General features: G+C 49.8%; 1 protein-coding gene across 1 annotated transcript in view; it reads left to right on the top strand.

Annotated features, from left to right (window-relative positions):
• Positions 1-14,940, top strand: part of SCARA5 (scavenger receptor class A member 5) — a 132,268-nt gene that overhangs the window by 85,223 nt on the left and 32,105 nt on the right. The window contains exons 5-7 of the mRNA XM_033229382.1: positions 313-393; positions 2,809-2,907; positions 5,644-5,700. Of these exons, the coding sequence (XP_033085273.1) occupies positions 313-393; positions 2,809-2,907; positions 5,644-5,700 (237 nt within the window). The remainder of the gene's footprint in view (positions 1-312; positions 394-2,808; positions 2,908-5,643; positions 5,701-14,940) is intronic.

Raw genomic sequence — 14,940 nt, 5'->3', positions numbered from 1 at the left:
CACATTGGGGATTAGGGATTCAACATATGGTTTTGGGAGGGGACACACATATTCAGTCCATAGCACACTCTCTCAACCCTCTGTTTACTCAGCTCACTCCTCTTTCTCTTTGAGATTTCACTTTGGATATTACTTCTTCCAGGAAGCCTTTCCTGATGCCCCCTGAGACTGGGCTGAGGGTTCCCTGTGAGTTTCCAGAGCTAATGCTGTCCCTTCCTCTCCTCAGAGAGGACATTTTGTTTCCTCTACAGATGACCTGGTCGTGTTCCAGAAGGCAACCCCCTAACCTCAGTACTGTTTTTGCCTTTCCAGGGCCACCGGGACCCAAAGGTGATCAGGGGGATGAAGGAAAGGAAGGCAGGCCTGGCATCCCTGGATTGCCTGGACTTCGAGGTAATGGACATGCCCCTGGGAGGGATCTGGGAGAGACCCCCAATCCATCTCTACTACCTACTTTCTTGATGGTATAAATGCCAGGGCTCCCCAGGGGAGCACCCAGTCGACTCCGCCTCAAACGCTCTGTTCCAACAAGAGACTAAGAGGTTGCTGGTGTCACGACGGGATGCAGCACATACTTTTTCTTAGCAAGTGCCACAATCTGAAGGAAAAGGGCACAGTACAGGCCTGCAGCTCCCTGAAGCCCCTTCCCAGCCCAGGAGCCAGGGTCTGTGTGAGCAGAGCGTGTAGAAGGCGTTGGAGATGTTTTGAGATTCAGACCAACCCTTCAAAGATGCTGTCCCATCAGTGTTTCCCGATCAGCAGCCACTCGCCACCCTCCCGCCCCACCATGGCTCCTGCCGACCCTGCCCAGCTCTACGCATGGGTCATGAATGCCTATCCCTTCCCCTTTTGATCCCTCCCCTCCCCATCCTGCTGCACGCAGCAACAGCCCTGAAGAGCCAGTGGCTGGTGGGGAAGGTACTTTGGGCCTTCTAGAAAGGCAACGTTCTTCTTAGACTCGCTGTCTCCAAAGCTCCTGTTGAGTTCCTCCGTTGTACCTTGCCCGCCAGTCTGTCCATTCCTGAGCCTGTGCTGCGTGTAACATTTTGCAGGGAGACTGTGGTCTTCTGAGTGATGGAAGAAAAGAAAATAGAGGGAGAAAGGTACCCGGTTATTTATTTTAGGAATTATACCCCCAAACCTTCTGCTTCCTAAATCTCTAAGACGTTGCAAACACAGTAGAGGAGACAGTGCCTGGAGGAAGGAGAGATCCTAGCCCAGTCTCCACTCCTGGCCTTCCCCTCTCAGGGAACCTCCCTAAAGTCAGCACTGAGGCTGCTCAGGGGCTCATGGGGCTCTGGAACTGCATTTTCTGCCTTAGGGAATCATAAGATGAGGGGCCTGGGGTACAGCTTGTGCTAAATCAAGAATTCTGTGGCAGCGGAGCTATTGGACTCTGGGAACAGATATGTTGTATTAGGAGGGAAAGGGAGGAAACCCAATCAGCTCTCTCTGAGAAATCCGTCTTCTTCCAGTCATTGGACCTTAGGACTAGAGGAATAATTCATTACTGGGAGACAGATTTCTCCAAGTCCCAGAAAACGCCCAAAGCAAACCAACTCACATTCCAAGCAGGAAAGAACAATTAGTCAGTTAATTAAGGGTGCTCTGCTTTGCAGAGATAACTGTGCCTTAGGCCAGGCCTCCTGGGGGCCAGGGCTCTCACTCGGTCAAGCACTTGTTTATGCTGGCTCTGCATGGTGCTGTCACAGCAGGAGGTGGCCAAGGGGCCTCATGGCCAAGAGCCCTGGGATTTGATCGGCAGCAGGCCATCCATTTACTGACCTCGCCTCCAATCCCTTTTGCTATACCTCCCTGTGTGTATGCAAGGGAAGGGATCTTTTTGTGTTTGTTTGTTTGTTTGTTTCCTTAAATAAAATGAGAAGCTATTTTTCCTTCCACCCACCCTCCTCCCTAAGTACCTGTAAGCCCTGTTGATCCAGCATGAAGTGATGCTGACTGACCATGAACCTTTATTTCAGCAAGAACAGGGCTCAGATCCTGCCTCCAACACTGCTGTGTGACCTTGGGCAGTTTACTTAATCTCTCTGAGCTCCGATTGGCTCATTTGTAACACAGGCAGAATAATCCCTCCCAGTGTTGTGATGATTAAATGAGATACTTAGCATCCAGAGCAGGGCCTGGCACACAGAAAGTGCTCAAAAAAGTGTTTACTGATTCTAGGCCGGGTGCGGTGGCTCACGCCTGTAATTCCAACACTTTGGGAGGCCAAGGCAGGCAGATCACTTGAGGTCAGGAGTTTGAGACCAGCCTGGCCAACATGGTGAAACCCTGTCTCTACTAAAAACACAAATATTAGCTGGGCGTGCTGGCATGCGCCTGTAATCCCAGCTACTCAGGAGGGTGAGGTGGGAGGATTGTCTGAACCTGGGAGGCGAAGGTTGTAGTGAGCTGAGATGGTGCCACTGCACTCCAGCCTGGGTAACAGAGCGAGATTTTGTCTCAAAAAAAAAAAAAAAAAAGTGTTGCTGATTCTAAATCTCCAGCATGCTCAAGGGCAAAGGAACACCCCCAAAGGGATAGGCACCCCTACCATCACTCACAATAGCACTGGACCTTTCTAGCGGGAGGATCCCGAGCCTGACGGATACAGGGTGTGCATGGGGAGGGTCCGTGTGGACCTGTTTGACTCTGCTGTGGCGGCATCTTTAGATTAACAGAAAAAAACCAGACACAAAGGCTAAAAGAGGATGTGTAGGGGAGGCTGAGCCTTGAACCTGCGATGACCTCTAAGGGTCATTCCTGTTCTGCATCTGAGGCTCTGCCATTTGTCTGTTTTCTCCCCAGGTCTGCCCGGGGAAAGAGGTACCCCAGGATTGCCCGGGCCCAAGGGCGATGATGGGAAGCTGGGGGCCACAGGACCAATGGGCATGCGTGGGTTCAAAGGTAATAACAACCTCAGTTTTCCCTGAGCCTCACCACCAGTCCCAGGCAGCATGTGGGCATTGGCGTGGAGGACCAGGACTCTCATCTTCACTGTGCCATGGACCAGCGGGGAAACCTTGTGCAAGTCGCTTCATTTTGTTAAAGCATTTAGTTTTTCTTCTAAAAACTAGAAACTCTCAGCCAGGCATGGTGACTCTTGCCTGTAGTCCCAGCATTTTGAGAGGACCAGGCAGGAGGATTGCTTGAGCCCAAGAGTTTGAGATCAGCCTGGGCAACACAGCAAGACTCCATCTCTAGAAAATATAAAATAATTAGCTGAGTGTGGTGGCACGTACCTGTAGTCCCAGCTACTTGGGAGGCTGAGTGGGAAGGATCTCTTGAGTCTAGGAGTTGGAGGCTGTAGTGAGCTATGACTGTGCCACCACCCTGGGTGACAGAGCAAGAGCTCATCTCTAAAACAAAATAAAACAAACACACACACACACACAAATCTATAAATCCTCATGGTATATATTTCACAGGTCTGTCAGGAGGAGTGAGCAAGCATGTATGTGTGCAAATGCTAAAGTCCTTGTAGAAATGAAAGGGAGTGTTATGATAGGTTGCAGCCTAGAGATGTAATCAGAGAAAACCAGCAAGGTGACCCGCAGGGCAGACACCAGGGCTGCAGGCCCGGGACAGCCCTCCTCCCCCAGTCCTGCCAGACTCCTGACCTTCTCTATACTCTTCTATTCCCCAGGATTTACAACTTTTTTTTTTTTTTTTTTTTTTGAGACGGAGTCTCGCTCTGTCACCCAGGCTGGAGTGCTGTGGCCGGATCTCAGCTCACTGCAAGCTCCCAAGCTCCACCTCCCGGGTTCACGCCATTCTCCTGCCTCAGCCTCCCGGGTAGCTGGGACTACAGGCGCCGCCACGTCGCCTGGCTAGTTTTTTGTAGTTTTTTTTTTTTTAGTAGAGACGGGGTTTCACCATGTTAGCCAGGATGATCTCGATCTCCTGACCTCATGATCCGCCCGTCTCGGCCTCCCAAAGTGCTGGGATTACAGGCTTGAGCCACCGCGCCCGGCCGGATTTACAACTTTAATTCAGTTCTCAGATTTACAGTGCCAAAAATGTTCTTTCTGATTTGCTCTTCTTCCTGTAGGCAGTCCCCTTGTTTGTTTTTAGGGAAACCTACTTTTACATGTCTTTTCATGCTCGCTTCAAGATTGTCTAAACCTCCTAGCATCACTGCGGAAGATGAGGACATCTGATGCTCTTTCCCCAGGCTTTCTACTCCTCACTTATTAAAATGAAAACTAAGAAAAAAGTACTACTAATCATTCCCACTCCGTGTCTAGGGTGATCTCTTGATCTAGGATCGCTGATAAGTTTTATTTTACTTTCTGGTCGGTGATGAAACAGGCTGAGGTTTTCCTTTCTTTTATGATCCCATTTTAAAAAGTTGATTTTAAAACAGATTGTAAAAGCAGCACATGCTTGTTGAAAATAAAATTAGAGACTGGGCAAGGTGACTCATGCCTGTAATCCCAGCGCTTTGGGAGGCCAAGGCAGGAGGATCACTTGAGACCAGGAGTTCAAGACCATCCTGGCCAATATGGCGAAACCCTGTCTCTACCAAAAACGCAAAAATTAACTGGGCATGGTGGTGCACACCTGTGATCCCAGCTATTCAGGAAGCGGAGGCAGGAGAATCACTTGAACCCGGGAAGTGGAAGTTGCAGTGAGCTAAGATTGTACCACTGCACTCCAGCCTGGGCCTGGGTGACAGAGTGAGACCCTGTCTCAAAAATAAATAAATAAATAAAAAATTTAAAAAACAAAACAAATTAGACAACACAGAAGTTCATAAAGCTAAAAGTCTCCACCCCTCAGTTCCCCCAGCTCTTATTCTTTAGAATAACTACTGTCAATGCTTTGGAGCCTACCCTGCCAGATAGTTTTCTGAGCACATTCCTATATATGTATATGGCTGCCTTTTTTTATTTTTTATTTTTTCAAGTCTTAGATCATCCTGGGCATTCTCCCCTGGAATTTGCTGGCTTTCTTTTTTCACCAAACAGCATGCCCATGGGCTTTTGATTTGCAGATGTCTTCCTGGAGGTCTTTGGAATTGAAGTCCCTTGTCATTTTAATGTCCAGTGAGTGGTGCCAGGATTTTCTACTTCTTTGTAGAGGGAGATGCCAGCTGGCCAAAGAGGTCATATCCTCTTTTATCTATCTCCTTTAGCCATATCCTGGGAAGGAAATGCCACAATTCCCTGGTATCTCACACTTACGTTTTATGATCTCTCCCACAAGAAAACCTGCTTGACGTAGAACCCGCCTTTCCCCCTATTTAACTAAAGCCCCCTCTCCCTTGTTTTCCCCTGGGCTCGTTAGAACAAACTTGGATGTGGACTTCTAAAACCCCAAGTGTTTAATAGGAGTATCTTTGACTTGTCTTCTTCCTGCAAAATTCCATGTGCTCTTTGAGGCTGTGCTGGTAGAGGCTGCTCTTTGGTTCTTTACGAAGGGGTGGGATTTTCTCACCCGTGCCTCACCCTTCTCGGGGTACCCAGGGCAGATGGCAGAATTGGCTGCCCTCTTCTCCTGCCTGCTGGACTCTTCAGTTGCTGCTGGCTCCCGCCTGAGGGTTTCTCTGGTCTCGAGTTCATCAATCTCCTGAAGGTAACATTTTTTTCACACTTAGGATTTGTTTCCATTTCTAATGCCAGTTTTCCTTCTCTGTTTTAGGTGACCGAGGCCCAAAAGGAGAGAAAGGAGAGAAAGGAGACAGAGCCGGGGATGCCAGTAAGGAAATTTTGCTGGGGTCCCGGGATATGGTCTTGGCACAGGGCTAGCTGTCTCCCGAGCAGCTCCATGAGTTTGGAAGTTCAGAGGCTGGAGCCATGGCTGGGGTTCAAGTGTCAAAGGAGGCTCCCTACCTTTTTTAGGGCTCCGTTGGTCTAGCAAGAGATGCTGATAGACCCCAGGGGCACTGGCCACATTTCTCGAGGTGTCATAAACCTAGTGATTGTGTGCATGGATCTGGAGGCTTCCCCTGGCCGCTCACTAGCCCAGCTGGGTATAATCTCTGTGCCTTGGTGTTCTCATCTATAAAATGGGGATAACAGGAGTCCTTACCTCATAAGGTCGTTGTGAGAATTGAATGAGTTAATCTGTGTAAAGTGCTTATGATCGTGCTGGACACCTAATGAGGACTCAGTACCTGTTTGTGATGATTATTCTGTGTAATACACCCACTCAGACACACTTCCTAAAATCATTGGAGGTGCATGCACAAATTCAACTACTGACCTTGTTAAAGGCCTCCCCTCCCTGGGTGTTACACAGGGAAAGGTGCAGAGACAAAGTGGCATCGCCTTTGTTTTCCCTGTTTGCCACTGATGGAGGAGTGACGCTGGAGTGCTCATGATCCGGCAGACCACCCGGTTAGGAGTGGACATCTTTCTGATGCAGTCCTTGCTAGAATGTTGACAAGGGAATCTGCTTATTTAGTTGTGCCACTCTTCTAGGGTTTACTTTTCCCCACAAAGTGCTACATGTAGAATCTTGGAGACTTGCCAGAGAAGAATGAGCAGTCTCCTAGCCAAGTTGAAAAAGGAGCAAAAGAAAAATCCCCAAACCCAGCATGTGGTGTAAGTAAGTTGGCTCTGTCCCATGCGAGGGCGCAAGCAGAATATCACTGCCTCTGGCATCTGGGCTCCGGTCTTGGCTCTGGGAGGATGGGGCCTGGGGAAAGAGTCTCTGTGTTATAGCTTCCCCCCCAGATACTCAGGGACTGGGGCCACTGCAGAGTCACAAGCTGGGCATAGAAAGGGGTCTCATGACACCCAAAGAAATCAAGAAGACTGTCAGCCCCACGAAAGCCCCATCGAAATTCAACACAATACCACAACCCACAGCACCACAACCCACAGCACCACTAATCATTAGCCATAGGCCTCCATAAGTAGGAGAAGGTTTTGAAGAGAAACCTACAAACCCTACAACCAAAAGGACACTTAATAAAAATATATCATGTGCCATTATTCCCACAAGGACTATAACCATGACTGATGACATGAAAAATTATTGTTATACTTCAACTCTAAGAACACTAATGGCCAAGACCCACAAAACACACCCGCTAATAAAAATTATTAATTACTCATTCATTGATCTTCCCACACCATCTAACATTTTTATATGATGAAACTTTGGCTCACTTCTTGGTGCCTGCCTAATCCTCCAGATCATTGCAGGATTATTCCTGGCCATGCAGTACACATCAGACACTTTAACTGCCTTCTCTTCAGTTGCTCGTATCAGCTGAGATGTAAACTACAGCTGAATGGTCTGTCATTTTCATGCTTCCTTGGCTTCAGTAGGTCCTTCAGATGAGCACACTCAGGGTGGTATGGCGCAGTAGGCCCTTCAAATGACACTTTCGTCGCAGCTGTGCAGGACCAGAAGGAGACCTCACTCCCGAAAAGAGGCTTCCCCAAGGACCCTCCACACTTAAACTTGCCCCTGCTTCCTCTCTGCCTTCCCCTCCCTGAGGCATGATTCAGGATCAAATAGGAGCAAGGCAGGTGACAGCACCTTGTCCTCGAAAGTGATGGACTTGCCCACAGTAAAACCAGTGCCCAGGCTGATTCTAGACCTCCCACACTCACCCCACCTGAAGTACTAAAGTCCACAAGGTCATCTGTGAGCTTACAGTTCTAGCATTCTCTATAGTCCCTTTCAAGGGCTGCTTAACTGGGTGTGTCTGACTGAATGGGGCCATCTAGTAGACCCGACCTGATCCGTTTTGTCTTAAGGCCTGGGTCCTGAATGTCATCTTCGGGGTGCTGTTTTTCCCTGCTCTGTTTGTTGACTGGTTTCTGACAGAATGCTGCCAAGGTAGCCAAGAAGGATCGTGGCATTTAGTTCTGAGAAATAAACAACTCCTGATGGGGGTGGGCAGGAAGAGAGGAACTGTGTGGAAAGATGGCCTTTGAGATCAGAAACACTGCCCGCATGCCAGAGGGGCTCTTGTCAGGAATTCTCTGGCGGCTCTTCTTTCAGCAGACTTGAAAAAGCCATGAGGAGGTCGGGCCAGCAGGGTGTTCCCCGTGCTGCGGAGGATGTGTGGTCTCTATTCACCTTGCTCCTGTGGGCCAGGCTGGTGGGCTCTGCACTGGGATTGGGCTCTGAGGCCAGAGCATGGTGCAGGGAGGTGAGAGCCAGAGCCACAGGGGTGCAGGGCTCCCTGGCCATGGGTGGGGAGGTGTGGGGGAAGGGCACCCCATCCACTTGGCCCTGGAGCCTCTTGACTGCACAGCAAGAGGTGACATCAGCTCTGGACGGCCTCCCCTCAGAGACTGAGGCTTTCTTTCCTGCCTTGAAGAGCTACACCCTCGCTGCCGCCCAGAACTCAGACAGAACCCAGAGCCTGAGCTTGCACAAAGTGCTGAGCTTTTCTTCCCTGCTCTCTGACAAGACCCCCACCTGCAGTGGTCTCCAGGGGCAGTGAAACTGGGAGGCAAAGGGGCTGAGCAGAGACACCTCCGTGGACAGGAAGCTCTATACAACATGCGGAGGACCCTGGGAGACCCAGAGGAATCGTAGAACAAAGAAACTGGCAGGCCAGCCTCCATCTTCCATTTTCAGAGGCCCATAGGGGAGGACGGACTTCCTAACGTCCTCAGGCCAGGGCCGAGGCTGAACACCATCCTCAGCCCCTGACTTCCCGACCCTGGGATGGGAGCTACGGCCCCTGGTCTTGGGCAGTAGGGCCGGGCTCCTTAAAACCCCAAGTAATCCCCTCTTTCACTGGTAGCTCCAGATGCAGATATAAGGACGCTGGGGCTGAAGGGGAACCGTCGTCGCGATTGGGGGCTGAGCTCTGTGCCTGTCCCATTGCGGGGTGTCTTCCCACAGCCTCCGCCCGCCCGCTTGCTCTGACCACACCAACACCAAGCTGTATTCAGCCTCCTGCTTATGTTTCCAGGGAATTCCAGTCCCAGAGGCATTAACCATATCCCTGAGACCAGGGCTCTGTGGGGGAGAGTCAAGGCTCAGCTTTCAGAAAAGTGTGGAAATTCTGACGGACATGGTGCCCGTGTCTGAGGGTTTCTTAGTCATTCCCTGCACCCTGGGAAGCCCCACCATAGGATCTACGGGGTGGGAAAAAAGCGTTTGCAACACCAGAGAGCTACCCTCCTCCACCAGCCAACATCGTGCGGGAAGAGCCACTAACCAGGGTGGCCTCTGGTAACCCCGAGGCCTTTAAACCCTCCCAAACATCTCCGAAGCCCGCGCCATTAGCAGCAAAGACCTGAAGTTCCAGCAGACGGGGATGAGGCTGGGCAAAAGGGACTGGTGAGAAAACACGACAGACACCCCTCACTTGGGACGTGGAAGCTGAGGGTTTTCCCTGGAAGCGGGCATGCCACAGAAGGCTTCTCAGGACCCATCTGAGTCCACATTAAAATATTTTTCAGAACAAAAATCTTGCCATTGTTTACCCATGTTTTGATCTGAAGTCATAGGATTTTAGGGTTGGATGGGTTTCAGACCCATTCCTCTCTCTCGCCCAACCCCACCCCACCAGTTTTCACAACAGAGACCAGCAACAGAGAGATGGGAGGGAGCCCCAAAATCACCCAGCCTAGGTCATGGCCAAATTGGGCCTAGAATCCAGATGTCCTGATTTCTGCTTGATGAGAGATAAAGGTTTTTTTAGTCAAGGACGATATCAGTCATTCCGTGACATGTTTGGCTTTTGGGAGTTTGGCCAGGAAAAAAAAAAAAAGAAAGAAATGCTACGTATACACATCTCGAGAGAAATACATTTGTTTTACCCGAGTAGATGGTCCATTTGCAGGAAAAATAAATAGTATTTTCGCAACTAAGGGGTGGGTGAAGAATTCAGTTTTTTTAAGTCCCACAGCATGAATTTAAAGCAGGATATAAGTTTGGATTGTTTAAAAAACCTTTCTCAGTTTGGTTTCACATGGAAACAAAATATGCAGATGACACCAGGGTGAATTCTAAACCAGAGTTTGTTGATGGTTATCATTCATAGCTTAGAGCACTTGAAAAATATTTAACACTTTGTGCATGTTTTCAGTATTTAGGGAAGTGAGTTTGGGGAAGAGGGGAGCAGTGGACACCCCAGCATGCAGTGTAAACTCAAAATAAATGATCGGAGGAGGAAGTTTCTGGACAGTTTCCCCCATAGCTGCTGAGATGTTTCTGTTCCTGTTTTACAATCAAGGAGGAAGAGTCCTCTGGAGTCCTTGGACTCCCTTCTCCCATCCCTGTGCCTAGAGTTTGCTGTACCAGGTGCCCAGGGGAATCTGTTTAGGACAAGGGAACACCAAAAGTTAGCCTTATCTCAGGCATGGAGAGACACAGTGACTGCACCTTGTTTTTCATTTTTTGGGTTTTTTTTTAGATGGAGTCTCACTCTGTCACCCAGGCTGGAGTGCAGTGGCACGATCTCAGCTCACTGCAACCTCCACCTCCTGCGTTCAAGCGACCCTCCTACCTCAGCCTCCAGAGTAGCTGGGATTACAGGCACATGCCACCACGCCTGGCTAATTTTTGTATTTTTAGTAGAAATGGGTTTTCACCATGTTGGCCAGGCTTGTCTTAAACTCCTGAGCTCAGGCAATCCACCTGCCTCGGCCTCTCAAAGTACTGGGATTACAGGCATGAGCCACTGTGCCCAGCTGACCCAAGTCTTAAAGAGTAAGTTCGTGTCCACCAGGTGGATGTGGAAGTTGAAGGCGTCCCAGGTAAAGAGAACCATGCTTAAAACAGCATAGCATTGTCTGATCCTCCCAAATAGTACAGCATGGCAAGGGTTTGGGATGTAAGAGACAAAAAATAAGGCTGGAAAGGAATGCGGGGATAACCAAGGGCCTTGCAGTGGTCAGGAGTTTAGGCTTGAGCCTCTGGGCACTAGGAAGCCATCCACAGGATTGTAATGGCAGAACCTTGGCTGTCCCTGATGGCCCTTTGCACGCGACCAATGCCTGGTGCGTGGTAGACAGACCCTTCCCCCCGGGAAAGGCCACATTCCAAATCCAAGTTTCTTTTCTGCTCCTGCTCCTTCTCTTGTCTGCACTTCCACTTCGAGCAAATCGTGTTTTTCAGAAACATTTCCTGAGGAGATGCGACCCCAACTGTATGCAGTTCTGTAGGGGTAGCGCTGGTGTGGAGCAACGAAAAGGAAGATTCATTTCCCCTGCTCACTCCCAAGTGGTTGACCCCAACTGTGCAGGCGTTTTGCACACTGACCAATGCCCCAACCCCTGCTGGGTGTCCCACCGTTCAATTCCATTCTGACATAATCTACCTGGAGTTAGCGAAGACCCCACAGGGTAAGGGCTCAGTCCCACAGGCTGCCCCTGACTTCAGATGAAATCTCAAATCCAAGCTTCCAGAAGTTCTAAGCAATCGACTGGAAGTCGGAGATTCCCTTTAGACCCCCTCCTTGGGTGTGATTATTTGCTAGAACCCAACTCACAGAACTCAGGAAAAGTTAGGTTCATCAGTTTATTATAAAGGACACAATTCAGGAACAGAGGGATGGGAGAGATGCAGAGGGCAAGGTATGGGGATGGGGCACAGAGCTTCCCTGCCCTCCCTGGCATGCCACCCTCCAGGTACCTCGATGTGTTCAGCACCGCACCTCTCTGAACCCTGTCCTTTTGGGTTTTATGGGGGTTTCATTACATAAGCATGACTGATTAAATCACTGGCCATTGTTACTTGAATTCAATCTGCAGCCCCTCTCCACTTCCAAGTGGGGCTGAATGGTCCAACCTTCTAATCACGTGGTTGATTTCCCTGACAACCAGCACCCCATCCTTCGATCCCACCCAAACTCAGGTATGGTTGGAAGGGGCTTATTATGAATTTTGAAAAGATGCTCCAGAGCTATTTCAGGAGTAGGGACAAAAAGCAGATTCTCACAAGAGATGGTCCTGTCACTCTTATCACTTAAGAAGTTACAAGAGTTCTAGGAGCTCTGGCTGGGAGCTGGAGATGAAGACCAAATACTTCTTATTATATCAGTATCACAGTAGCAAACCTTAAATCCAAGTCCTGTTTTCACCTCACTGGCTATGTGGCCCTGAGGCTAGTCGCTTAGCCTCTCTGGCCACAATTTCCTCTTTTTTCCCCTATTCTGTGCAGAGGATGAGATCTGGCCTTCCAGACATTCTGGTTTGCCAAGATCCCATTTTTTTTTTTTTTTTTTGAGACGGAGTCTGGCTCTGTCGCCCAGGCTGGAGTGCAGGTGGCCGGATCTCAGCTCACTGCATGCTCCGCCTCCCGGGTTTACACCGTTCTCCTGCCTCAGCCTCCCGAGTAGCTGGGACTACAGGCGCCCACCACCTCACCCGGCTAGTTTTTTTGTATTTTTTTAGTAGAGACGGGGTTTCACCATATTAGCCAGGATGGTCTCGATCTCCTGACCTCGTGATCCGCCCATCTCGGCCTCCCAAAGTGCTGGGATTACAGGCTTGAGCCACCGCGCCCGGCCCGCCAAGATCCCATCTTAAACCTTCCTAAAACAAACCCAGTGACTCTTCCTAAAAGCTCACAGTGACCCCTTCCATGGGAGCTTCTGCACTGCTGTGTGCAGAAAACAGTTCAATTCTGATTAATCCATGCTGTGAGTGGTTTGATGACTTCACATACATTCAAGAGGACCTGGAAAAATTAAAGGCCTGGCCCCTTTAAGAAGTCAGGTGGTAAAATAAGGATGTGCAGAGGCGCCTGCGAGTCAGAGACAGCTGAGCTTGCTGTATTAGGTTCATCTCTTTAAAAGGTATTTTCAGCATCTCTGGCCAGAGGGAGAGAGACCAGAGCTGGGCCCGTGCCCTGGCAGGGAAAAAATGCTTAGGCAAGGAGAAATGAAATCCTCCCTCCCAGGAATCCTAAGAAGTCATTAACAGGGCCACTAATATTTGTACTCTGGATGCATGCTAACCGAAGGCAGGAACCAGGGCCAAAGCCTGGGAAGAACTGCTAGTTGGAAGAAAGTAAACAAGGTAATGTGGAGTTTATGTTCAGATTTAGCAGCCAGGTGAGTATGTGGGACTTGGGAGGCTTGGCTGCTGTGACACCTTGTCTAGTGGGGGCATTTCACGCGTAAGCTGAGGTGACCAGTCTGACTGCTGCCTAATCCCTATTCTTTGTATGTGCATTGCCTGCTCTGTCTCCACTTCTCTGCTTACACAGGCAGCCTAGCCTGCGGTGCCGCCCTTCCCTCCCGACCAGGGACTGTACATCCCCAATCCCCTGGCAGACATGCAGTGGTTTTGGAGATTTGCCCTGCAAGAAAACTGTCTTAGTAATACCAACATCAGACGAAGGTGAACACGGAATCAACTACGAAAACCAGTAAAAGAAATGACGCTGAGATCTTTGATGTGGGTTTTGAACAAAGAAAAGTTTTTATGTTGAGATGCATATGAAAACCAAGAGTGGTTTGACTGTTTATTTAGAAAACATTTCAAACAAACTTGGGAATTGTCCTTAATCTCCATGACCCCGAGCTCCCGTTATGCTGGGAGTGAATGCAGCTGCGGGCTCTGCGGATTGAGTCCGGGAGGTCCCTGGGAGCCTTTGATATCACTGGATCAGCTCTCACTGCCACCACATGAACTTCACAGCCCTAGGTACCCTCTGTCCTTTGGCACGGAAGCCACCTTGGAGGGTGCTTGGGGCCAGCTATCTAGTTGGACTTACTTCCCCTGGAGCTGGATTTCAGCCTCTTCTTTTTTCTTTTCTTTTTTTTTTTTTGTTTGAGACCGAGTCTCACTCTGTCACCCAAGCTGGAGTGCAGTGGTGCGAACTCAGTTCACTGCAACCTCCTACTCCCGGGTTCAAGCGAGTCTCCTGCCTCAGCCTCCTGAGTAGCTGGGATTACAGGCGCATACTACCATGCCAGGCTAATTTTTGTACTTTTAGTAGAGACAGGGTTTCACCATGTTGGTCAGGCTGGTCTCGAACTCCTGACCTCGTGATCCACCCACCTCAGCCTCCCAAAGTGCTGGCATTACCGGCGTGAGCCACTGTGCCCTGTCTCAGCCTCTTTTCTTTAGGGAGACTTTTATTAAATTCAGATGGAAGAAAGAGACAGGCGAAGCCATAGTAAACCTCCCTGGGAGGTCTTGGGGCCATGGTGGCAGGAGGGGTATTTGGCTGGCTTTCTCGCTAACTCAGAGGCTTGAAAAGTCACTTGCCATGGTGCCTGGGTCCCCCACCATGACCTTCAGGGGTTGTATTGAGTTCAACACTATTGAGAGGCGACTACCCAGTCACTGAGCTCCTGCATGTTTCAGAATAACTCTAGGGTATGTCATCATCCCATCTAACTGAGGAGGAAACCACGCTGAGAGGTTACATTCCTCGCCCAAGATCCTAGAGTTAGAGAGGGGTAAACCTGGTTCTCAAGGCAGTCCCAACCTTTGAGGATTTATGTGCAGAGGTGGAGAATCATCCCAGGAAGGGGACTCAGACCTAGAACCTAGAGGAGGAGGAGAACTGGGATAGGAACTAGGGCAGGGAGGGGATGGCAGAACGCTCCCAGGAAGGTCCACTAACTAGCCCTGGGCACGTGAACCTGAGCCTTCAAGAAGGGTGCCTTACGGATGTCAGCACCTCCCCACAGGGTGTACAGCTAGGAGTGCTGCAGGCCTGATGAAACAGGCGCATAGCATCACTGTTTTCTCCTGGCTCTCCAGCATTTCTTTCTGGTTTTAAATGCTTGTTGACTCTGACCTCTTACTGCCCTGTGAGAGGTTCAGGAGCTTCCGAAAGAACAGGACTCACTTGTCCACCCAGGCCACCCAGGACATTCCTACAAATCCAGCTCTAAGCAGAGCTTCTGGGCCTTAACGGCATCCTCCCACTGTGATGGGGTGAGCTCCCAGTTCAGGACTGGGCAGGAAAAGCTCTTCATTTATTATTTGATCAGACACACTTTTTATTGAGCACTGGGTAGCCAGGAATAGCAAAATCAGAGCAAACTCGCAGTTTCCA

The sequence above is a fragment of the Trachypithecus francoisi genome, unplaced genomic scaffold (genome assembly GCF_009764315.1).
Source record: "Trachypithecus francoisi isolate TF-2019V2 unplaced genomic scaffold, Tfra_2.0 Contig01440, whole genome shotgun sequence".
In the NCBI taxonomy this organism is placed as follows: Eukaryota; Metazoa; Chordata; class Mammalia; order Primates; family Cercopithecidae; genus Trachypithecus; species Trachypithecus francoisi.
Note: the sequence above shows the minus strand (reverse complement) of the source record. Positions and strands in the feature narration are given on the sequence as shown.